This window comes from Atractosteus spatula, chromosome 7, assembly GCF_055471065.1.
Source record: "Atractosteus spatula isolate fAtrSpa1 chromosome 7, fAtrSpa1.hap1, whole genome shotgun sequence".
NCBI classification, from domain to species: domain Eukaryota; kingdom Metazoa; phylum Chordata; class Actinopteri; order Semionotiformes; family Lepisosteidae; genus Atractosteus; species Atractosteus spatula.
This window is the reverse complement of record NC_142712.1, coordinates 40,484,284-40,510,719: the sequence shown is the minus strand read 5'-3', so window position 1 is coordinate 40,510,719 and position 26,436 is coordinate 40,484,284. Positions and strand designations below refer to the sequence as shown.

Sequence of the window (26,436 nt, the reverse complement as noted above, 5' to 3'; positions counted from 1 at the left end):
TCCATTGAGAGAAGTATGTTTTGTACAAATACAACATGCCTGCAACACTGTCCATGCTATAGGCCAGGAATTTTTCTATAATTGTCAAGGGCTGTGTGCAAAAATAGTTTTATCATTCACAGCACCCCAGCAGTTTACGTCTGGAACTGCATGAGGACAGCTGTGTGACCCAATAAATCTGAGAATCCAAGACCTCAGAAATGGCCTTGCTCTGGCTGTGTAGATGTACATACATGTATATTATAAACACACCAGCCCCCTAACCGGGAGAGGGAGATGTAACCAGTGTTACTCCTTACCGAGGACCCCTCTTATCCTCCACTACAAGGCTACACACCTCCAGTCCTGTAGGGCCACAATCCAGTAGGTCTTACAAGTCTCCTAACACCCCCAGCACCTGTAGACCTGAGGCAAAGGTGTTACCCTGGTCCAGTTAAGCTAATAATGAGATCAATTATGAGCCGAGGTGGAGGACGACCTGCAGACACTGTAGCCTTCCAGGACTGGATCTGTGAGCCTCTGGTCTAGTGCACTGGTCTCATGCTGGGGAGCCACAGTCCTGGGAGCTGTAAATACCCGTTGAACAGAGGACTGGAGAGAACATTATCATGTGTGTCTCTGGCTCTACAGGATCGGAGTAGTGTTGACTAAGTTATTCCTACTGTACATACAGATACATATATTATTTAGAATTTGTCACATTCCCTTTCAGTAACTGAAAACTCAATACGAAAACACCATGGCACCTCTTGACTTCCTTTTTAATATAAATATTTACTAACAGTTGTAAAATTATTCTCCAAGAAAACACATACAGAGCAGTAAATTTGTCACTGTACATGATCGAATGATGTATTTTTCCCATAACAATATTATTACAATATTTACACCCCCAGCCTGCTTCCAGCCCTTAACGCCACCCCAGCACCCCACAACACGCAGGCAGGCATGAGGATCCTCTGGTGCCTCGCAGAGCTCCCCCATCAAATATGAACACGCTTGCACCCCCTGCATCAGATCCCACACAGAGCTGAAGCATCATGTGTCACAACCATTATTAAAAATAAGAATCAAAAGCTGTTTGTACAGTGTTTGAGCTCAGGTCAGTTTAGTACATTCTCAGTGTTAATCATTCCAACCCTGACTTCACTCTGTCACGACGTTAGCGGTTTGGTCTCCAATATTAGAAAATTAACAGAAGAAAAGTTATTCCATGTGATTTTAAGTATCAGACATGTTGGAAATGGAAAAGAACCATGGCCCCTCTCTTCAATAACTGTTACATGATTTTTTTTGTTTTCCTATGCAGTGTATTAGAAGTTCAAGTCCTGTACGCCCATCTACTCTGCTTCCCGTCATGTTCCTGGAACCAACTCCCATATCCAAATTGGGCTTGTCCCACATCAATGCTGCTTTTTTTCCCAATAAAATCCCCCAAGAGCCAGTTTTCATGGTGGGAATATCTGTGCATTATTGGAAGTTGTAGGAAAACAGTGTCCCTAGCATCGCATCTTCCATAGGCTGGGAAAGGGGGAGGGGGGGGACACAGCCCAAATTCACTCCAAGTTGCTCTTCGGAGTGGATGAGACAAGATGCCCATCACAGTGAGATGATGGGCACCCTCACTTGCTTGTAATGCAATTTACAGGAGACTCGCTCATCGCTCAGCTCTCCCACTGTCCCACTTGACTAAGTCAATGTTCACATCTGCCACTCTTTGAAGAAAAAAAAAAACAAGATCCAGTTCTGTCCCTTTAAAAGCACATCTCACAATCCCGTCTTCAAAAGGACTACACCATTCCTCTGCTGCACAGAAAAAAAATACTCTGCGGTATATTAATAATTCACAGCTTACACTTGTTAATTATTAACTGTTATGGAGGCGATGGCTCATTAAACAGCTGAAAATGCAGCCCTCACCCATATTCCAAAAAGGTCAGTCTTTATAATTACATTCTTTTCCACCTGATGTTAATAATCTAAATTTCAGTAGCTAAGATACTGTAAGCTACAGTTTGAGGCTCAAAAGCACACTCTTAAAAGGAATAAAATCAGTCAAAAGCAATCTAAAAATTATTATAATATATTTTAAATATAAATAATATATTATAGTAAAATAAAATTACATTACTATAATTTATTATTTTAACTTGTATAATATGAATGCTCGTTCCTTATACAACAACGAAACCTGACCATAGTCTTCTATACACAACATTCTTTTAATTATGAATATTACAGTACTTTGTTTGGAAACTTTACACAGGATTGGGGGAACTAAATAAGCTCTGAGAAAAGGAGAATTTGTACACTGCAAGTATCAAATATAGTATGAATGTTGGCAAAAAACAAATAAATAACATATGCAGATCTGTGAATTACACAAGCACCAATGCAAACATTCTTCAGGGTACAAAGTTCAGGACTTTACACAAATTTCAATGTAGGTAAAGCACATGAAAATACAGCATTTGTTTTCAATCCATTTAAGCAGTGGCAGCTGTTTCTACTGAACTCCAGTTTTCTTGTAGCTTGAAAAAATATTTAATGTATGTATAAGAATAGTAGATATTCATCTGCAAAATACATTTTGTTTTCAAGGCATTCAGTATGAAATCTATTTGGAGATTCACATTCCCCTAAGAGACTCTGTGTTGGTGACATTCCAGTATTAAATGGTACATGACGTGCTCTGCACTGAGAAGATAGGGTTGAGCACAGCTCATCATCTTGGCCTCAAACACAAAGCAGTCCATCTAAAACAATACAGTAGAGTATCCAATGAAACTCTGCCACTGAAACTACAAGCCGAGGAGTGGAGAACTGCCTTGTCCTCTGCAGGGTGCTATGGTTTTATCGCTGTACAAAATGCCCAGGAATGTGGAGATCGTCTAATGATCCTACTGGAGAATAGGCACGAGTGCTGAGGAAACACGTCAGAGGAACAGGTGTTTTGACTTGTGGCTCCTCAACATTAACCAGCCCTAGTGGCTCGTGATAACCAGGGCTGCTGTAAAGATGGCTACTAATGATCTACAGACAGTGGTTCTGAACCCTGGTCCTGGACGAACACTATGTATTCTGGATTTTGCCCCAGTCAAGTTCTTAAGCATAGGCTCATTGATTTTAGTCTTCTATTTGGAACACATTTTCATGTTTGCTTTCAGGTCTGAAAAGATTCAATGGGATTTGTAATTGGGATCAACTCGGGACCCATTTCTGAGTTTCAGACCTGCCCTCATTCAGATGTGCTGCCTGGAATGTAACCAACTGGGCCTCTGCAGAAGGACAAAACGCTCACTGTGAGCATCATGTACAGTGTCACGCCCACCAGCGTCAGTTCATTATTAATTGATCAACTAGTAAGAAGCTGTTTAGTCAGAAATAAGAGCAGGTTTGTTAGGGAGAGGCTGTGTAAAGTTCTGTGCGCTGAAGATTTTGGAAATAGTACCTTTAAAGTAGGGTATTTTCAATACTCATCGCTGATGACTAAACTTCTTAATTGGACAAATAACATGTTTGTTTGTCCAAGAAACAAAACTGTTTCAAAATGTTTATGTTAACAATGCAAGGATGACCTAAAAAACCTGCTGGGTTTTGGTTCTCCAAGTCTAGGGTTGACAGGTATACAGGCATTCTGTATAGTGAATTATGATTTGTGGCCTGTGAAGTCTCCACTATGCTCATCAAAGAGGGAAAATATTTGTGGGGCATTTCAAGTGCCTATTTATCTGGATCTGATCCACAGAAAACAAAACAGAACTATCCACTTTCCACCTTGTCGTGTATTGTTCCACACTGCTTGTTCCCCAGAAGAGTACAGAAGCATGGCCAAGTGATTAATCAAACGTAAAGAAAAATCATCTGGTCCTGGCTGTTGATTCGGTCCGTTCATCAGTCAGCTGCAACTAAAGGAAAGCGTAGGACAAAACGCTTCCCCGTTAACTCCAAAGGCCAGATCTTCCAAGCCACTGTGGGATAAGCTTTTCTAAGAAAGCAAAAGACGAATTTATTTTTTCTACAGGGTAGGCAACATCTTTTCATCAGTCGCTTGCTACTGTACTTGTACCATCCATGCCAGATTTTAATTTGAAACCTACTTCTGCAGAGAACCTTCTTTTTAACCTTTACCAAAAATTTCATGCATGGATGGTCGGGGGAGGGGGAGACTGGAACACAGCCATTAACTTACACACCTCAGTAAGCCAACCACTGCCCATACCGCTAAATGACAACACACTCACGCAGGACCTCAAGGTTAAAGACTTTCTACAAAGCTTTCCAAATCATTCAGAGCATACTCTAATTTTCCAGCTAGCATTGCGCAGTATAGTGCACATGGCCGCCACCTCTCTCATTACATTAACCACAGGCTATGCAGACCACATATCTTAAGGGCCTCTAGCGCAGTTATCCATCCAACTCATCCAACGCTCCTCCCTCACCTCTCTTCCCCCCTTATTACAGCATTTGCCAAGGTGACAGCAACAGGAAACCTGGCTCGTATCATCTCCTGTTGCTGCTCCAGTTCCTGTGCTGGTATTGCCAAGTGCACAATGACAGTTCAGCCCCACCACCCGTCATTGAGGTCAAAGACAATAACACAAAAGCAGAAGAGATACCAAATGCAGCCATCTACCAAGAAGCATTACTGAGTGAGCTCTAGAAAACCACCACTACTACACTGGCCACAATTATTTCTGCTGCTATTACAGTTTCAGAATCAAGATAGATTTCGTCCCAAAGTTTCCAGTGACAATGACCGGACCATGAGAATGACTTGAGACAGAGGTCAGTAAAGAATGTGTCACAGCTTTAAGTGCAAAAAGTACCAGCTCACTGTCGTGTTTACAGTAAGCAGCTGCCTAGATTCTGGCCCCCATTGGTAATGCAGAGACAGCTCAAGTAGGGGGCAGGGAGCAGAGCCAGATTCTAGAGGCTCATCATTCAGCTTAGATACTCCATCACGTCAACCTGCAAAACACCCCAAAACAGGGCAGGGCGCTGAAGAAGACAAGCCTCAGAATGTCTGCCAACAACTCGTTTCTTTTAGATTTTCTGAGGATACAAATAAGGAATCCATTCTGAACTGTAACTTCCTGGATACCCATTTTACACACAAAAACAAAAATGCAAAACCCTGCCAATGTACAAGCATTCCAAAAAAAAAAAAACGTTCCAACCCTGAATCCCACATTCACCCCAAATTGTTCCATGTCCGCAGTATATATAGCATAACAGCCTTCAGCAGGATCATCTGCATCAGGCCCTGCAAGGCATGCAAGGCCAAGCCAGCAGAGACAGACGTTTCTTCCTGTTCCATTCTGTGAATTGTGTTTTGTCACAACCATCAACAAAGCCCATTTTCAATGGGAAAGGGCTCATAAACCCTAAATGACACTACTCTTTGAAAGCAGAACAAAATACATATTAGCCTTATTAACAAAGTGCCACGCTGGGAAACAGGGGGGCATATTTCTCAAAGGGAATCGCAAATCCAAAGGGAAATGAGTTGATCCCACCTCTCATCGCACATACCCCCCCTTCGCACACTCTCCTAACTCCATCCTCTACAGTAATCTGCCATCCTACCCCCAAATTCCCACCCCCACCCCCAGCCCTTTCTTCTCCTATAGAGAGGAGCCTCAGTTTTGCAGTTTCAGTCTCGATGAAGAGAGAGACGGAGAGAGAGTGAGTGAAGACTTCTTGCGTGTTCTGCACCCCCATCACTCCACAATCCCCAGCGACATCACTTCCGGCTTCATCTTGAAGTACTGGGTGAACCGCAGCACCGCATAGCTGGGAGGCAAAGACAGGGGGAGAAAGAGAGAAAGTCCACCTTAAGCTCCATCAGAGAAAGGGGTAACAGAATGTGAGGGTCAGGAAAATCTTCTATTTCAAAATCACTGCAGACTGACAACCCTGGTTCTCATTTCTCTACCAGTCATCACTCACGCAACAACATGTTGACTATTTTATGGGAATTCACATGAACTTGCTCATTTGGGTTAAAATATTGGACTACTGATTTTTTTTCTAGGAGCAATTACACGCATAAATTTGAAGAATTTTGTTTTTTTTTCCCCATTAGTTTTTGTTTTAAATCAAATCAAATCACCAATCATTTCTGTTATACCTACCACATTTGGAATGGCCAATGTCATTCATGTGTGTCTTTAATGTCTCGGCCTGCAGCTACAGACCCTGCCACCGCACACGGGGAGAAAGAGGATGTGCAGGCAGGCCCCTCTGACCATGCCTACCACAAGCCACTCCTCTTTCAAGACATCACAGCTGCCATTATAAGCGTGAGGTTAACTCAGGCGGTGCGGTGAAGTGCACCACCACCACACACTGGGTGTTTCAGCTGCAAGTAAAGAGCTCAAGAAAGCACAGAGCTCAGACCTCCAGCTAACAAACCCTACAACACCAGTTATTGGACTAGTGAGCATTTATAGCATACAAGTATCTATGCAAATATATTTAACATATTGTACCACATATGAGATACCCACCACGTGGTGACAGCTTCTCTTCAACACACACAGCAAACACACACCAGCCATCAGACTAGAATCAGTCTAGTAGTGCAGAAATCCTGAACCAACTCAAACACCTATGCAATGGGAATTCTATTTCTAGACTTGCATTAGCATTTCAGTTTTGAATAAATCCTGATTCTGGGAAGTTCTCTTACCCAAGGAAGTCAAAGTCAATGGTGGAATACTTGGCCTGGATCAGAGCCCAGAACCCCCAAAAGAAATGAGATGCCTGCCAAGAGAAATGACACAGATACAGTATTAATGTCTTACACAGGACCTTGGTTTTATAGACAGCAGGACAGCAGGCACCTGCCTTTCTCTGTATCTCATTCAGCAAATGTATGCAGCCTCAATCATGAAAACAAGTTCACTGCCTCAAGTGACTGATATGTGTCTTCAGGAACTGCTACTCAACAGGCTTCAGGAGTTTGAAAAAAACAAGTCTGGTAAAAAGATTTAAAGTAATTGGCCCACATGAAACATCTGGTTTCAGCTGTCAACGTTTCAAGCAATAATGTCTCTCTAATACGAAAAATAATGCATGCAAATAAACAAAGAATACAACCTGTTGGGAACTAATTTCAACAATCAAATTTTAAATCTATTATTTCAAAGCTACCCAGCCATAGTGTGGAAGCCACTACCCTGGCTTCTTTCAAGAAATGGCTGGATGAGATCCTGGGATCAATTAACTTCTAACTACCAAATGGTGGAAAGAATGGTAGGCATAAAAAAAAAACAAATGCCCAGATAAAGCAATGTTTTTGAAGCCAGTTCCCCTGGATCCTGCATGACAGCTTTAAATCCATCTGCTGTTAGCAAAGCACAGTGCAGTACAACCTCCACCTCATTTGTAGCCTTTCTGATGTTGACTAGGGTGAGTGAATCATGTGCATGACAGGCTATGTTAAAAGAGGCGAGGACAGTCTCTGATATCATTTTGGGCCACAATGGACTGGAATGATAAAAAACAAAAGAAATATTAAATTCTTGTGTGAATGCACTCACCAGAGCAAACTTATTTACTTGCACGTAGAGCGTCTCTATCTCCCGGCTGCTCACCTCCTCCCCCTTCTTGGTGAAGAGCTTGTAGGCCTGCAGGTAGGAGTGGAGCCACTGCAGCTGGAGCTCCCTGCTGGGATACAGCGAGTAATCCACCTCGCTCACTCCTGACACACACAGCAGCCATCAGACACCCACATAGAAACAGCACACATACACATAAGTCATCAGTTACACACAAGCACACAACACAAACAATATAGGGAAAACACACACACAAATAGCACAAACACAGACCATCAGTTATACAAGCAGCGGTTAGACAAGGAGCACCCACACACACAGCAAAACACCAAAGAAAGCATGACACAACAACACGTCAACCCATCACATACAAACACAACCCACAAACCCACAAAACAGCAAACGGACAGGCAACACAAGATATGCAAAAGAGAAGAGAGAGAGAAAAAAACAGTTACAACTTTTAAACAAACACGATCATGCCTCAGAAATTACAATCTACATTTAGTAGAGGCCTTTCAACTCCTTGTTGCTATTGTGTCAGACTAGAGGCCCTTGAGAAATGGAGCTCAGTCTCGCCTGACAGACAGGACACATTCTGCCACTATCCCTGGCTGTCCCTGGGCACTCTTCCCAGAATGCACACCTGCCTCCTTCCCCTGTTGCTCCCTCAGTTAGCCTTTGCCTAGCAACCTCATACCCACTTACCTGCAAACTCATTGAAATGGTTCCCAATGTCAAAGGCCTGGTAATTGTAGCTGGCATACTCATAATCTATAAATCTGACATGCCCTGCAAGAACAAGAGAGAATACTTAGCAGTTTAAGAAATGCTTAATGGCACTTTTCCACCTTAATGTCTGACTCTACAGAAAAAAAAAATAATCACACATAGCAACAAAAATAATGAATCCCATTTTTGGTCACAGTTGAAAACAATGCACAATTCAATATTTACCGATAGTACTGAAATGGTTAGTGATCATCAAAAATTATCTATCCAACATAATTTGTTACAAGAAATGTCTTTATAAATCATGTGCCTGAAACCCATGCTGCTCAGTCAGGAGGCATATGGATTTACAGCTGTTATTTGAAAGTATGAACATGTTTTTAAAGGTAAGTTCACAAACAGAGTAGAGTATTTACCTTCTTTCACATTGTGGATAATGTTTTTACACAGCAAGTCGTTGTGGCAAAGCACTATGGGAGAGCCCAGCTGCGACAAATGGTCCTTCATCCAGGTCATTTCCTGCTCCAGGACTTCCTGACTAGGCACTTCCTGTTGGATTCTTCAGAAACAGCAAAAAAATAAAACATCAGGCCCCAAATAAAGATAACCTGAATTCTCAGAGTTTCACATTTTGAGATGTTTTGGAGGCTTGTTAAAGGGCTAATTTATCCAGAGCGCAACACCATTTCTTTCCCGAAACTAAAAGGAGTTAGTGACGCATATTAATATATATCATATATGAATGTATTTTTTGTACGTATAAATATAAAAAGTATTTATCTGGTTGGGTGTAAACACAAATCCAATTCAAAATCAACATATTCAAATATAACAGAATTAATGAGTTTCACAACATTTCAGAATCAGAAACATTTCTGAACAAGCCTCTGCGTAAGGCCCTGCACGTTGCACAAGGCCAGGCTACCGGACATTGTTGTACTTGCAACTGTTGTGTTTTCTGGTCGGCCTGAATGCATGTTAGCTCAAAAGGAATGTTTGACATTTTAATAACGGAAGAGACCTTAACGGATATGTACAGTATATACTTACTGATGTCAAACACATGTAGCAGAAATATTCATTCTGCCCCTTCTCAAAGCCTGAGTTGGTGGAAATTAGCACCCAGGAGCTCAGGATAGGAAAGGTCACAGACAAGCAGGTTATGAGCTTTCGTCATTGAGAGCATTCCAGAAGGTTACCGTGTGGCCTGACTAAGAAATACTGCAACAAGACAGGGGTCATTCCAAACGCAAGGTGGCCTGGCTGAGCCAATCAGTCCTGTCGCCTTCCCCATCCTAATGGGCTTAAAGAGCAGTAATCCCTCTAATAGCCAGACCCATGAGCACAACTCCTTCCAATAGGCAGGAGCAGCAATACATAATACAGCCACAGACTAATTTGCTCTCATTCTCTGCAGATGTCTGCGAAACCAATTTCCCTGCAAACACACCAGTTTATGTAAGGGAACTTGTGCAGAAAAGCAGAGCGTACCTCACAAGGAATTTCTACTCCATTCGTTTATTTCTTTTTTCCTTTTCAGTTTTCAGACAAAAGAAACACGTTTTGATTTCAAATGCAGGTACTGTGGTTGCTGGACTCTACAATTAAGCAACAGTTAGCCAACATCTTCCACGCAGCTGTATATTAAAATTCTATGAATGGAAGCATAGAAAGACATTGGTTCTGTGTATTTAGACTGGCTGTAGTCCAGCCTGATTCTGCAATGTTACCTGGTGTTAGAGGCCTGGTCGGTGAACTCAGTGGCCACAAGGGAGAAATATTTGCGGAGCTTGATCCAGAGGTTGGGCTTGGGTATACAGCCATTATGGGCATGGATGGCATGAATTCGGGCCATCTCCCGAGCTATCAGCCTGCGGCACAGAAAGAGCCAGATGGAGAAGCATTTAATGCATCATTCTAAATACACACACAAAGTAGGATGAGAATCATTGCCCTGGTCAATGAAATCATTAAATACAATTAATTCATCTGTACTTTTACACTTGATGAGATCTTAAAGGGTTCATCCTTTGTCTTATCTTACCACTAATTGTGCCCTAAGCCTGTGTGATAAGTGTGGGTCTCCCTGCTCCTGCTGGGATTCAGTCACACACAGCTCCATTCCCTAAACAGTGGCTAACTCTGCCACACGAGATGACCCAGAAGACCTGACACCTGCTGTGGCAGAGTTTACACTGTCCACATTTCAGAGGTGGGTGATGACACTGTGTGCTAGGGAAGTTGCAGAAGTGACGTGGTGCATCTGTACCTGCACCTTAAAATATAGAAGATGACCTACATTTAAAGCGTAATCGAATTACATATATAGTCATTTGAAAAGACATCATAATATTAAGCAGGCAGGCATTTTCCTGCTGTAAGAATGCCAGGCTGTTCTGAGAAAAAAGCTGGGCAGCCTGTCTGCAGACCCAATTTTCTTAGGGGGACCTCCTGACCCAAATTTAACCAGGCAAAATTAATAACTTCAAGAATCTGGAAATCTGGAACTCGGTTAAAGGACAGCTGGTCTTTAGCCAAACTTCTTTGGTAGCAATTTGCTTCTACTAGTCAGGACAAAGTCTCCCGATATGTCACATTTCCGGAATGCTGCCCTCATCTGTGATGGCCCCTTGCATCTGTTTTTAAACAACAGGTGATGTCAATAGTATTTATTTCTTATAACATGGGAGGTAAAGTCCTAAGACAGGAAGGGCCCTCATATAAAAATAACCTTGCTCTTTCCTGTTTTTTTCCAGAATGCCCCTAAGGTGGATTCCCTGTGTGAAGCTAACAATGCACCGAACATTTCCTCTTTCAGTGTCCATTAAGGGACAAAAAATCTCAAAATTCTCCCTATGAGTTTCTACAGAAAATAAAATTTTTATATTGCTGTACAGGAGGAGTATTTTCAATCCAGTATAGTTACTTCCGGAAAATCATTCGAGGTTACATTTACAATCCATGGCAATATGCCGAGTGTCTTCACCCAGAGGCACCCCAGCTCCCCGTCGGCCTGTAGGGACCTGAACCCTCAGAGTCCTGGACCACCGGCTCGTCTTGTAGAGGTATACCTGAAAAGCTTGGGGTCCCGGACATCCTGGGGCCCCAGCGCGTCTCCCTGCATGAACTCATAACACAGCCCGTTCTGGAAGGTGCAGTACAGGTGGGGGGCGCAGCCGTTTGCGTGCAGCACCTGGAAGCTCTTCAGCTCGTTGTCCCGGTCCACCAGAAGCTCTGTCTTGTTGCCGTACACCCGGACCAGCACCATATCTTCGGGGCACTCCTCCACATAGCAGCCAACCAGCTTGTTGGTGATGCCATCAGTGAAGAGCTGGAGGAGGGGGCGGAGACAGAAGGAGAGGGGCGGAGTCAAGCAGGAAGGGCACTTATAGACTCACTCCTACTTATCCTGGATCAATTTCTTAGGTCCAAACAAGCACAGAGAACCTTCTCATGAAAAGCCCGGCTGAATACCACTCTACTTAATCAGTTTCAGTAATCAGGCTGTGTAAACCAACACTACTGTAAACCAACACCACCAACAACACCGGCAGAGCAGACTCTCTGACATTCAGGAAAAAGAGTTTCAATATCTTAAATAAACAAGGAAAGTTGTGCATAGACACTAGGAAGGACATTTTACCAGTTAATTAAAGGGAGAATTTATATGAATTTATAAAAAGAAAGGAACTGCAGAACAATCAGTTTAACGTCTGTCACTGGAAATATTATGGAAATGATGGAGCTAAACTAGAACACGGCAGTTGAAAGGGCAGGTCTTGATTAATTTAGGAGAATTCTTCAAACAAACAACCAGGAAAACTTACAACACTAAACCAATTTAGATTAACAGAAGCAAATTCTCAAGTTAAAAGCCATAGGAATCTAAGGTAATGTATACACATTGATAGAGACCTGATTAGGAACAGGAAACATCTCCAGGGGCATGATGCATGACCTCTAACTGTGGACAAGTAAGCAGCGGAGTACAGCAAGTGTCTGCTTTAGGTCCACTGCTCTTCCTGATCTATATTTATTATTAGATCCTGGTATATTTACAAAATTAATGACATTTGCAAATGATATAAAAATGGTATTTCTGTATTGACCACCCCCCCGCATTAGGGAATGGCAAAATGACATCAACAAAATCATGGAGCGGGCAGTCATGTGACAAATTAAAGTTTGCATTTATATGTGCAAAGTAATCCACACAGGAAGTAGGACTCACGCTATCATGTGGGTGACTCTGAGCTGCAGGAAAGGGATCTGGATGTTGACTTTTCTATGTCCTCACTAATACAATGTGTGGAAGCAATAAAAAAAAGAAACAGTATGCTCAGATATATAGTAAAAAGTGTGGAAATTAAATCAAAGGAAGTTACGCTTAAGCTCTATAATGCACTAGAATATAAATACATAGCAAATGACTTTTTACACAGAGCCGTGAGTTTCTGGAACAGGTTTCCCAATCAGGTGGTCTAGGCCCAATCTCTGGCTACAGACCAGAGGAGTCCTTCTTATGTCCCTCTCCATCGTCTCCCTATTATAAAGCAGCCATAGGCTGGATCTGAAAGCATCTTTAAGCTTTACTCCTAAATATGCGTGTTACAGCTCTGACAGCTTTTGAAAATATGTTTACTGCAGAGGGTTTAAAAAACAGTAAAAATATGACTAGGCTTAAACACTTGAATTAGTATTCTTCATTTCCCCACCACTGTTACTCTATTGATCTAACTGCCACGCACAACATACTCTGAGCTGCGCCTACAGTAACATTCCTGACATTCTTTATATGGACATACTGTCCTACCAGAAGCACAAACATTACAGTGGCTGTACAGACAGCCAAAAGTCCAGTAACACTGACAGTATGTATTTCAAATGAATTGTGTTTTTAAGCTATCTACAGATGTCTTTTCATTAGACAACACTATTGTAGTAATATGTCGCCACCTACAAACTCCCTCTTGGAATGTAGCTAACTTACTGAACAGACAATATATTTTCTTATTGTCCAAAAAAAAATCTGTTCCAAAACTAACTTCAGTCATTGAACTCTGCTACTGATCATCAGCAAAACCTGCTGACAATGGCGCAGTATACACCTTGACAGGAACGGCTGTCGGCATTTTAACTGAGGCATACAGTAAGATGGAAGCTAAACTGAACATTCAGAAGCCCAACATCCTCCACCAGAAACCCCAGGTGCACATGACACAGCACCATCAAATCAGAGTCACAATAAGTGCTTGGAGACTGTAAAGCACTTCCAATAACAGGGGAGTTACCCTTCACAGAAGACCTGATACTGAGGCACAAATCCAGCGTGACCTAAAAACAGCAAGTGCAGCATTTGGCCATCAGAACAAGTTGGTGATTGAAGATCTCAACATTAAACCTGAAACAACACTGGGAGTCTACAATGCAGACAGCATTCCTACTTTCTGCAAGGGGCTGAAAAAAGTACAGTACAACATGCAGCAGACACTGACCAGATGACAAAAGACAGTTCTCTTCTTCTCCCGGTCTACCAAATCAATCACACCAGAGGAGAAAAGAACCATTTCTAAGACAAGATAGAAGAAAAACAACACTGTTATCAGCTCCTCTGAGATCATGCCTCATGACCGAACTAGATGGAGAAACAATATCTGGGAAAGATCCCAGGTCCAAAGGTGTCAGAATGAGGAAGTAAAGTGACACTGCTCAGATTAGGTTCAGATATCCCCAGAGACAAAACCCACTTTATCTGCCAGATAATGAATTTATCTAGATGCTTGATGGCGAGGGATAGCCAATTAATGAACAAACAGCATATGTGTACAGATTTATATGTAAACTTATTACCGGCTTACTTATTTATATAATCAGGTGCCTTTATCCTAAGTGACTTACATTTGCACGAATTCATAGAGCTAGGAATTTATGCAAAGCACCTTGCTTACGGGTACAACAGGAGTGTCTCACCTGGGATATGACCCCACAGCCTCTCAGTTATGAGTCCAGAACCCTGACCATTGCTCCTCACTGCTGCCCTATGGTACATAGTAGATGTATGTGAAAATCCAGAATAACACCCTTGCTATATAAACGGTGTCCCCGATTCCTCTGCCTTGCCGAGAATGGTTGAATTTTAATGACCAGCCATGCTCCAGTTAAGTGTGTCTTAATACTCCAGGAAACAGATGTTCCAAAGGTAATAACTTACATAAGTGCCTGCAGATCAGTAACTAATTGCATTACATTTCTGCTGCATCCTGCAGTTTGTTATGTCTCTCTGGTCACCACTGCACTCCACAACTTTCTGGTATGCAGTTACCTGTGAGCATATAATGTTTCTTTTCTATCATTCAGCCATTAACAGAAAACAGTTTAATACCCGAGAAGGATCTTGGCAACCCAGAGGCTATCCCAGAAGGAGAGGGCACAAAGTAGGGAATACACCCCGTGCTGGGCTATTTATCCAGCACAGCCCACACAAGCACAAAGCAACAGCTGAGACACACAGTAACCCAGCCATCACGACTTCAGGAAGTGGCAGGAAACCAGATCACCTGGACAAGCCCGCAGGGAACACAAAGAGAGCATGCAAACTCCACACAAAGGGTGCCGCAGTCCAGAATCAAACCCAAGACCCAAAAGATACTGTACAAGGCGGCAGGACTCACCTTGTATATCATGACACTGTAGCTTCATGAGACACTTTGGTTAAGGTAATAAGTTTCAGTCAAATAAATAATGATAAAGATGAGGTATTGCAGCAAACAGCACCATTGAAAAGATAAGCACATTGGAAAGTGACCATTAACAGTGAGATCCCCAACTGTAATCTAGTCAACCAGTGAAGCTGGAAAAGAGAGATGCAGCACAAAGGAAAACAATTCGGATAAAAGAAGAAAATTGAGTCTACCAGCCTACTATACTCTGAGTTTGAAAACAGAGAGAAAACAAAAAGACTGATAGTCAATGAACAAGATGCCCATAACAAGATATACTGCAAGACCAACGAGTTTTTACTTCATTAAAATCATACGAGTACTGTCCTACTGTCTCAGTGTGTGCTTGTAATGGACTTTGTTCTTCAGGGTTTTTAATCACAATATCCCGGCCAAGCTTTCTGAGTCCCTTACAACATAAGGCTTACACTGAGTCACCCCAATTATAAAATGACGTGGTCTACACGACTAGTCAAAGAAATTTCCCAGGGGGCAACAGTTTAGTCGGCCTCTCCAGACTTATGTCATTAGCGCGCAATGAGGCTCCTGTACTATGGATGGGCGTCAAAGCCATTCTGTCGGTAAGATACAGCGCACCGTCCGCAGTGAGTCATGACAGGAGCTCTCAGTCACCAAGGCAACCAGCACACCATCACTGCAATCCAAAGATCACAGACCACCATTTCATTCATATGGTCAGGTGGATTTCTTACGGAGATTTTAGAGTTGACCTCGTATTGCAAACTGTGTGCGTGTTTTTGTATTTAGCTGCATTGTTTTGTTAATCTTTTTAAGTAGGCCGAAGACATTCAAAGAAGACATATTTAGTTTTTAATACGCATGTTCATAATATGTGTAACTAAGTGTTAATTTGTGTGAAAAATCGAAATAATTAGAAATTAGTTTCAGCAGCAAGATTGTTCTACTCCCTAACGTCTACAGAAATGCACTGAAACGTTGGAGTAAAACCGAGTAACTACTATACTTTACAGAAACGTTAAACAAAAACTGTCCTGATCCTTTAAGCTAAATTGCTAAATAAATTAAATATGTAAAGAAAGAAACTTCCCAGGACCACAGCAAGAAACTGTTGTTTTAACAGTTAAAAACATAGGGGAACTCCAGACGTTTAACACGATTTTAAAGGAAACAATTCGCTCTTTGAAAGACACGAGTCAGCACGGTACGCCTGGAAACGGTTAAAAGAGTTTAATATCTACCGTGAATAACCACAACCTGGCTTTGATTGCTGTGGCGAGGCTAGGCGGACTCCAGATTGGGAGAAGAGGGGACTGGCCCTTTAAGAGCGGCTGTCACTTTCAGTTGTGACTGCTCGCTGCTCGGTGCCGGGCTGTGGCTAGTTTGCAGGTGCGACACTAAACTTGGTCTGGCGACTGAGTACACGCATCCGTCACTGTTTAACAATACAGTAATCTGTGAAACGGATAAAGGCCTGTCGCAAAAGCATATTTAATGAACACACAAAACGCAGTAACTGCATCTGATAATGCATGGATATGTTTAATTTACAAATTAAAACAGAATTATCGCCATCAGGGCCGTATTCAAATAAAATACAAATCAACCCCTGGATTGTGAAACACGCTCTTAGCTAAAAGAAATAGCTTTGGATCTCCAATAGGTTGCATCCTTTCCTTGTAGCATTTAAATTTTAATTGTAAACGGTGTTATCTTCATTGAAATGACGAGTAAACCGTCAAATATGTACAGCAACTGACTTGCAGTTTATGACGAGGTGTCTGAAGACAGACGTTGTTTAGTTCGTGACATTGCTGTTTTTTGGCAAAAGAGGAGGGAAATGGCACCTTTTAAATAAAAAAAGAATGATCTCGGTTTCCTGGAGCGGCATTAATATTATGTTGGAAAGGAAAGAAAACCGAGAAGGCTCTGTCGGATTAAAGGGAGACCGTGTTAAGGATGTGAACCTCCTACTTACCTTCGTCCTGACGCGATCGATGTCCCAAGCCGGTCGCAGCTCTTGTATCAATTTCAGTGCGCCAGCTGTTACGTCGTGCTCGTCCACACAAATGGGCACCTTCCTTATCACCGGCGAGCCGACCGGCACGTGTATCTCAGTCTCCATTTTGGCTTCCTTTTACCCTTTTTTGTTGGCAAATTTGGTGTCAGCCGTGAGACAAGCAAAGTCAGACCGTGAGGCCGGATTGCCGATAGTTGGTGGGGGGGCAGAGATTCAGAAGAGGAAAGGGTGCTCTCTGCAGCGATAACCCACACGGCGCCTTGATAGCGCAACCAAAATGATGCTGTTTTACAGAGGATGGTGCCGATGTGCGTGTTTGCGCGGTACTACTCTAGAAGCAGCCGGTCATGGCAATTCTGGCGCCGCCCTCGCCGACAATCACCCGATCGTGGAGACTCGGTGCGGCTCGACAGCAGCCCGGCAAGCCCACGGTCACGGGAGGCGACAGGAGCCAGCGACAAGCAAAGGGTAGACGCCCACTCTGAATATTCAAACCCGACCAGCCGGATCCAAGCCCGGCGATGCGGTGACGCAGAGGGGTAGGAGGAGGAGGAAGGCGGTCCGGCTACGAAAATGAAAATACGCGTCTCAGAAGAATCGCTGTCTCCCACTGGCGGGAGGAAGACCGAAGTAAACACTGACTTAACCGTATAAGAACAGAACAGAAATATGAAAAAAATGCGCACCTCGTGCTTGACCGGAGAATAAAGAAACCATCCCCCATTTTAATGAGGCTAATATGTTGCGATTGACACGCTAGGCAAGACTAATGCCCGGGTTTATGTTACAGTCGCATTCGGATCCGAAAGGGGAGTTTCTTCGAGATTCTCCGGATTTTCTCGGGCGTTTCCGAGCTAGTGTGTGATTCCCAGTTTGCTGTACTACCTGTGATTGTTGGCAAACTGAAATGCGCGATCCCACAAATGTTGGGGATGACTAACGTAATATGCACGTTATAAGGGAGTAATTAACAGAAAGCAGCAACAAATTAATTGTACTTAAAGTAAAATAATGAAAAATCGAATATTAAGGACGACGTTATACATAACTATTTTAACTGACAAAAGATCAAGAGTTTTAAACACGAGATGGTAGTTAAAAATCTTCGTCTTCATACTGATAGATCAAAGCCTTATATGAGAGCGCTGTTGTCTTCCTTTGTACCTTGCATTGTCCAGGTGTAACTGTAACCGTTTCTCCCTTTAATTAACGATAGTAGCTCGCTGTACGTCCCCTAGTAACATCACAGCACACACATAACACAAGATACTGCAACACGAGACCAAGTCATTTTACCGGCACAGGACAAACTACAATATTTATATATGTCATAAACGTGTCTCCACTAGGGGTCAGTAAAGAGCTTATATTGTGTGACCAGTCTTAGGCGCTACATGGAGAGGCTCGCAAATCCCCAGATCCGAGGAAGCTGATATAAAAGTATTGTTTATATACGCTGTAGTTTTTCTAAAAAAATCTATTGCATGACTGCGCTTTAGCCTGCGCATACACTTCCAGGCGCTACGGAAAGCGCGACCTGTCGGCAGGTGGCCGCTGTTCCTCAGTGGTAGAAGAAAACCGGCGTGACGTATTATTGGAAACTACCCTTACATCGTCTGAAAGGGGATCTAGTTCAGGTGGGGAGCTGCGTCAGCGTGCGTAGGCTGCAAAGGAACAAGTAATGGTTTTATTCCATGCTGAAAAAAAAGAAAAAAGAAAACACAACGTTTCGGCCGTGGAGCCTTCTTCAGGTGTGAGGGTTGCTCCACGGCCGAAACGTTGTGTTTTCTTTCTTCTTTTTTTCAGCATGGAATAAACCCATTGCTTGTTCCTGAAAAGGAATTTGACGAACTGGAAGAAAGTTAAAAACACTGGAGGGACATCGCCAGTCATCGACTGATACGATGAATCGCATTCTAAAACAGACTTTTTCATATTACTCTCGGGACCACTGACTATTCTAGACAGGGCCAGCCCGTGTTTTGGGTGACCAAGGCAAGATCTTGGAATGGATTCGCTCCAGATCACAATTTACGCAGACACTACTATTATTAGCCCCCACACCAACCTTATTTGACAATTAATAACAATTAAATAAATGAATTATATAACTAGAAAACTTTTATTAACCTGCTTTGAAGGACACGTTATAAATAATTTACAAGCAAGTACAAGAAGAAGACATTTTACAAAGATGACATTTTAACATCGAAAGCAATAACGTGAAACGTGAATCTGTTAACTTCTAGTAAAACACCTCAAGCAGTCTACGTGTCTGGCTAGAAAATGTGGCTTGTGTATCGTTCGCTGGTTACATGAATCTGACAGACTCAAAACCGAATGAAATACAAGCGCATTATTCCAACAGTGATTTGATTTGGCGTCCCTCTGTTTTGAGATCGCTCATCCTGCTCTTCTTTTCTGCTTTTCCTTTTCTCAATGCCCGATAGGTACAGCACGTCCTTTTAGAGGACGATGTGCGTTTACCGGTTGCAGCAACTGCGCATGATTTTAATTTTAAACCATTACAACGTAGTTTGCGCCGCAAGTAAAAGTTCGCTTGTAATGTTTCATAACGTGTTCGATGATTAATAAAATTGATCTGAAAGTGATCATCACACCATTGACTGCTTTCTGGTATTGTCATCTTACTGCGAAGATGAGAGTCATTTACTAAATTGGCAGTGAAATAAACTACTACGCTAACCTGTAATAAGTAATATTATCATTTATAACTAACAAACCTTAACAGCCTACATTAGCACATCAGCAACAGAAAGAGCCACTGGAGGGAATTTTTGTTCACATTTGTGAGCAAGTCGATAAAAAAAAATCTGTTGTGTTGCACATTGAGGGGGGCCCCCTGGTGGCCTCGGGGCCCCAGGCAGTGACCTAGTTCACCTAAGCCAAGGGACAGCTCTGAATGTAAGGTCTAGTAGAGTTAGAGGCATCTATTGCAACAGTGCTGGTAATTTCTGCACAACATCAGTCTAGGATAATCCTGAGCTAAATGTAGAGGATGGTGTTCCTGTGAAGCCATCTTCTACATTTCTGGACACAATCATGCACTCTGCCAGGCGCCTGTACTGTATACCTGATGTCTGCACCCTCTTGGATCCTAATGCACCACTGTGTTTGAACTCGGCCGGCAGATCCGTTGTCATGACCTGAAGTATCACCTTTCAGTCGACAGGCTCCGCTGATAGATAAATACCTGCAGGGAGATCAAAGAAAATTACACCCTTCAGACGGAAATACGAGTTATTAATGTTGGGGTGGGGCGGATTACAGAAAAGTCCTTACCATTTAAGGGGAGATGTGCTAAAAGCTGTGAGTTTGCATCGTGTGTTTTTCTACATCAGATTCATGAGAAAGACTGTGCTCGGGCATGCTCTAGGCTTGTGCTGCTGAAAATTATAACTGTAGCAGGATGCATGTTCTCTGTTTATAGTTCAACATAATTACAGTATTTACATGATACATTATTTGGCATGTGGTAGGCGTGTGATAGCTACAGGGTTTCTTTCAAATTTTAATTAGATTTAAAGCAGGATAGACTAGTTCCTGGGATCAGAACTACCTTTAAACCTGTTCTCAAATGTAAATCTAATTTAGAAAAAAAAGTCAATCCCTGTTTTTCTGTCGAACCTTAAAAACCGAAACCTAGACTGCAGACAGTTTTTGGTTTTTTCGAAATGAAAGCCTCCAGTAAGCTTGTCTCTAACTTCTAAGTACAAGGTCAAAGTGTCTCTCAACTTCAAGTGAAGCCCAGTGTTGTGGAGAGGAAATTGCTTCTCTAGGCAAGGTCAAAGGTCATTAGTTTGCTCAGTCACTGGCTCCAACTTCAAGGGGAGCAACTTTCACTAAACAGACAGGTGCCCCTGAGGGCCCCTAGGGTATGCAGTGCTAATGCCCATGGGAATGCCCGGCTGGAATGTGCCGTGCCTGCTGGCAAACAGTGGGGTTCAACCCTGCATCAGGGCTGTGCTTGTTTAGATGGTTCGTGATTAGTGCTGGGGTCCTGATGAGTCATAGCCCAGATCTCCCTGTGCCTACTGCTCTGACATCTCTGCCCATTTTTCTTTTTCTAATCTTTCTCATCCTCCATCCTTCTCTCTTATGCTTTCTCCCTTCTTTTCTGTTTTCTGTGATCTCCTTTCTTTTATTCTCTTCTTTAGTTTAGTTGTGCACTTTCTCATTTTTGCTTTCTCTGGATTTTGCTGTTTTTTTCTTTTGTTCATTCTCTAACTTGTCTCATCTCTCTCTACTTGCCCTGCCTTCAGCCCTCTGGTTACTGATGTAACAGCATCTTTCAGCTCATCAAGAACTGCCACTTCAAAGGGACCATAAAAACCGACAGAACTGCTCTCTACGATACACTACGCTCACAATGGGGGAACTGGTTTCTTTTTATTTCTAAAACAGATAAAAAAAACCAACCCAGGACTAAAACATGCCATGAAACACAGAAGGACAGGGGCCAGACAGGATTATAAGCTATCAGAAACCAGGAAGATGCAACAACTAAGCAAAAAAATATCCACCATGGCCATGAAATAGTAAAATATGAGAAAGGGTGCACACACAATACCAAGCACAAAACACAGCAGGCACAAACACTGCAGCACCTACTAATGCCGGAGCTTGGCCTCATGGAAACGGCTATCTATATTACAAACAGCAGTAGCTGTAACTGATATAATCTGTGAATAAATCTGAGTGTTTTCTAGCATTGCTTGGAGACCCATGATGGTGAATGATCTGACCAAGAGGCATCATGTGAATACTGTATGGTATACACAGACTCTGTGCTGTTCATGTGATGCTCGTACCACAGGAACAGAATTTTGCTGTCGGCACACTGGACACTTCTGGTTGTTTTCAGAGGGCTGTCTCTAAAACAGCAGAGCTCTGTTGTGACTGTGCAAACAATGTGTGTGAGGGGAGGCGGCACACAGAGCATGAAGCATGAGAATGCCGTGTCCGCGTGTGTGAGTGTGTGTGTGGGGGGGAGTGCACACAAGCTGCGGGCTTCCGCTTCCCTGCAGGAGTTTATTTAACCAGTTTCTAACCAAAAAACCAAATACAATACTCCCTGTGTGCGGACCTGGACTTACTTTAATCTGTGCAAACACATCATGTAACGCCCTACACAGCCATGAGCCCTGATCACAAATTGGGTATCTGGTGGCTGGTAGCTCTCACTCTAAAGGAATGAGCGCTGTCTTGCCTTCAGCAATCCAAGAAGCCCAGACCTGCACCGACAGCCACAGCTCAGGGATTACTGGTGAATTCCTGCGGAAAACCGTGGGGAATCTCGCGGCAAGCCACACACAGCTACCACTGTAACACAGGGTTCCACTGTTTTGACAGTGTCACCACCAGTCCTATCACTGAGGAAGAGGTGCAGGGAAGCGAGGTGTCCATTAAGGGCTGGCGTTCCCGAGAAGACGCTGAGCTGTCTTGTGTGGATGTGTACCCCGCTGATGTAATGCGCCAAAGCCTGTGAAAACAAGTCTTGCTGTCAGATCCTTCCTCTCCAGACTGGCACTCTCCCTATTGTTCTGGGAGTTGGAATGTTGTTGTAAGACCCGCTGTCTGTCAAGCAGGGTGGATCTCCAGGCTCAGCATTCCTCTAATAACCCAATGGTGAGGAAATGTGTGCACATCATCAAACTCATTATTGAGACAGATGCAGTCAGGCAAACAGAGAAAAAGAGGGGGAATCTTTTGCAAGAAAAAGTCTGTCTTAAATCACTTAGAAAAACAGCGCAACATCATTTCATTTTATGCAGAAGTTCTGACACTTCTGACACTCGGCTATTTAATATAATTATTCTGGATTTAGGTTCATCTTTTAATACCATTCTTTGTGATATCCAACTTGATTCAGCTTCTATTCGGCTGTTGGAAATCTGGTGTTGTCCCATGTACTTAAGAAGGTTCATGATGGTTTGTGCTGGTGCACACAAGACCAAACATATGAACAGCACAGAGTCTGCGTATACCATACAGTATTCACATGTTGCCTCTTGGTCAGGTCATTCACCATCATGGGTCTCCAAGCTATGCTAGAGAACACTCAGATTTATTCACAGATTATATCAGTTACATCTACTGCCGTTTCTAATACAGATACAATGAAACTTTCTCAACTACTGAAATAAATAGATTCGTGAGAGTGGCAGCACTGTGGGGACCAGTTCCGCTGAGAGAACCCTATGTAAACTGTCAGGGGGGTGGAGGAAGAAGGAGAGATGCAGCTGCTGCCATGCTGCCAGCCGGAGAGAAGCCCACAGAGCAGAGCTCATTCTGCTGCACTTGTCCTGTAAATCAAGACCCATTGTCCCCGGACAGGCAGGGGTTAAGCTGGAGCAGGGAGTGCAGGGCAGATTTATGGAGATGAGAGGGCGTGGACAGGCATGTGCAGAGCCGGGTGAATAGCTGGGCCTGCTCCAGACCTGTGGCAGTGGAGATCAAACAGCCCACTCTGGAACAGGGGAGGGAGAGGGAAGGGGAGAGTTCTGGGGTCCATGCCTGCAGAGCTGGAGAGTGAACCACACTCATTCAGGCACCCACATGCCCCCTCCCCCAACCTTGGTACAATAGCAATTATCAGGCTGGTTCTGAGGCTGGTAGATGCCAGTTCAACTGGGAATATGTGCAGCACGGTTCAGTCTCCCTTCTGTCCTGAGGCATGCTGGGCACTTTGCAGGTATAGGGGAAGCCAGTCTTGTTATGTTGTCAAGTTCCTTCACTGCTGCCATTGAAAGAACCTTTAAAAAATGCTCTTCGTTCTACAAATGAAGTGATTCAGTTTTCCCAGCCATGCCCTACTGCCCTGCTTGTGTGCATCAGTGTCTCTCTCTAACCATATAGCTGCTGTAGTGTCCTGCTGTGCATCCCCTGATTGGAAGTCATAATGTCCTGAAAGTCTCACTGATAGCGGCCTTCAGCTGTCATGTTACACAAATATTATCACAGCTAATGCACCATCTACCTCCAGGGCATTTTGTCCGGATCAGATTGCTGCCATTACCAGACTTAAGCAAAGACTGAACTCCAGTCATTCTCTTCCCCACTGAGCCTCTAACCCACCCCACACAGAAACGAACAACCAGCTTGCAACTGCTTTTTCAGAAACTTTTTTCAGTCTTTAAGGATGCAAAGCCTACAAGACAAGTGGTTTAAAATAAACTATCACAGGTTAAATTACACACAAATGATAAAAAATGCAACAATACCCATATCTGCTGATCTTTCGAATACTGTGCACTTCATTCAGAAATACTGCACCGGCTTGATGTACATTGAATATAACTGCGGATTTTCATGTATTATAAAGACTCTGGTAACTATGGATGGTAGCTAAGGGAGGAAGAGGAAAACAGAAAAATAAGATCTTCTTTTGTCAAAGGGAGTTGTGCTGTCCTATAAGGCTGATGCTTTTTGCTCCAGTGGCAATAAGACTGCGATGATCAGGTCCATGGCTTTATTGTCTTCCACTGGTCATCTGTAATGTGATCTTCAGTAAACCTCACTGCACTCCTTCACGCATCTGTCATGCTGGGCTCTGCTCTATTACAGCTTGAGTGCTCCAGACCATTGCAATATTATATAGTGTAGTCTGAATAGATTGTGCACTCACTGTATATTGACACATGAGCAGAGGACACATAGATCTCCGTAATCTCAGATATAGCAACTGAAAGAAACTGAGCAAGGAGTATTAAAATGCAGCTTCTTCACACTTTAGAATCTCACACACAGACTCCAAAGAAAAGCCCCACAACTCATGAACAATTTCCGGATGGTTTTATGGCCTTGAACTGAGTGCTTCGGCTCTTTGATGCCAGTTTGGCAACAGAATGCTGACTTTGTTCTCCAATAATAAGCAAGGGTACAGATTGCACCGCGGAGCGAGGACCTTGACACACAGGCCTGGAGAACGGAGCAGTAAAGGGGGCTGGGGAGCGGAGAGCTGGGGGACAAAGTCTCAGACTTGAGAATAGCTTCACTGAGCAGCTGACACTGACCAGTTCTTGTCGAGAGGTGAAAGGTCACCGCAAGACCTAGTGTAGGAAGAAAAACACAGCAGCTGCAGGCATCCAGTTCGGTGCAGTAAATTTAGCCAGGCCTTTGTGTTTCAAGGGATGAAGAGCCCAGCAGAGACATATGGTACGGACACCACACACAGCCTTCCAACACTGCCCGGGCTGTTACTTGGTCTCCATAAAAACAAAATGCGTTCCTGCCCCCCAACCATTACACCATCCGCCACCCCCTTCATGTTTATCTAAAGCTTTTCATTTTAAAACAGTCCTTTTCAGGTTGATTAAATGTGCTTTCAGAAGGCAAAAGGACACAGGGCATGTAAAGGCACTGCACTGCGTTGCTGCACAGCCCCAAATGCTGTCCAGATTCAAAGAGATACAAAAGCTTTTAGACTTGCTTAATCTCTCATTCAGTACTGGTTTCCGTATTGCATGACAGTGCACAGGTATTTTTCTTTGAAAACCACCAAAGGAGCACAAAACAATTGCCTTTGCTGTTTTAACTTTAAATCCTGAAAGAGGAAATATTTCAGAGTCTGGAAATGTTCATTTTACAAAAGGAACATTTCTAAACAAAATGAAGAACAGAGAATATGGAATGCAGGGTGTAAAGCATCACAAAATGCCTACCCACTCCATGTAAAGTGTGAAAGACGTTTCAAAGACAAAAAGAACATAAAAATGCCAATTACTATATTTAATATAAAAGGTGTACATGTACAGTATTTTCAAGCATACTGAACATTAAAGGTACTGACCGTTGCAGACACTAAGAAATAGCTTAATGTTAAACCTTATCCCCACTTGATGCACAGGAAAAATCTCAAATACCTTTCATAAAATGGAAAAGCAAGCATTTTGCATTTCTATAGGAGAGGTCAAAAGTGTTGTCAAGCAAGTAAGTTTGGAGGGTCATCATGGTTATTGCAAAAGTAATATTTAACTGTACAAGTGTGTGAGAGATTATGTGTCTCCCCATTCGCAAGTGTCTCGGTCTGCACGTACCGTATATAAAGTATATGTTTCTACAGGGCACATGGGGCCATCTGTGTCTGTGTGGCTGCGTGCATGTTTACGTGCACCCTTCAGAGCAGCACAATGCCTTGCTTTGTCAGGGTGCTGTGTGAAGACCGATTGCACAACACTGCCGAGAGATAATCTAATCGGCCCGTCTTTCCTGAGGGCAGATGTTGCACTGCGGATGGGCTGTAACGGCCCCCATTCACAGAGCCAGCCAGGAGGGGAGCTGCAGCCGCGCCGCAGGCGGCCTGCCCTCACTGTCGTTCTATCTGGCTGCTGGAACAGGATTTTTAACCAGAGCGCAGTCACCTCATGGGCAGCAATACATCCCCCTGGCTGCTGGT

At 43.2% G+C, this 26,436-nt stretch overlaps 1 protein-coding gene across 3 annotated transcripts; it reads right to left on the bottom strand.

The window, feature by feature from the left end:
- Nucleotides 1–747: 747 nt before the first annotated feature.
- etnk2 (ethanolamine kinase 2) lies at nt 748–17,489 on the bottom strand. Of its 3 annotated transcripts, XM_088922268.1 has the most exons (10): nt 14,972–15,016; nt 14,271–14,338; nt 13,796–13,869; nt 11,372–11,631; nt 10,031–10,171; nt 8,717–8,859; nt 8,277–8,360; nt 7,551–7,711; nt 6,698–6,771; nt 748–5,799 (listed from the first exon to the last, which is right to left on the bottom strand). In XM_088922268.1, the coding sequence occupies exons 3-10, from the start codon at nt 13,865–13,867 to the stop codon at nt 5,727–5,729; spliced, it is 1,008 nt and encodes a 335-aa protein (XP_088778394.1). In that variant the 5' UTR covers nt 13,868–13,869; nt 14,271–14,338; nt 14,972–15,016; the 3' UTR covers nt 748–5,726. The 3 variants fall into 3 exon arrangements, with proteins under 3 accessions (XP_088778394.1, XP_088778393.1, XP_088778395.1); XM_088922267.1 differs by lacking the exons at nt 13,796–13,869; nt 14,271–14,338; nt 14,972–15,016 and adding an exon at nt 16,977–17,489; XM_088922269.1 differs by lacking the exons at nt 13,796–13,869; nt 14,271–14,338; nt 14,972–15,016 and adding an exon at nt 12,532–12,598.
- Between the last annotated feature and the right edge of the window lie 8,947 nt (nt 17,490–26,436).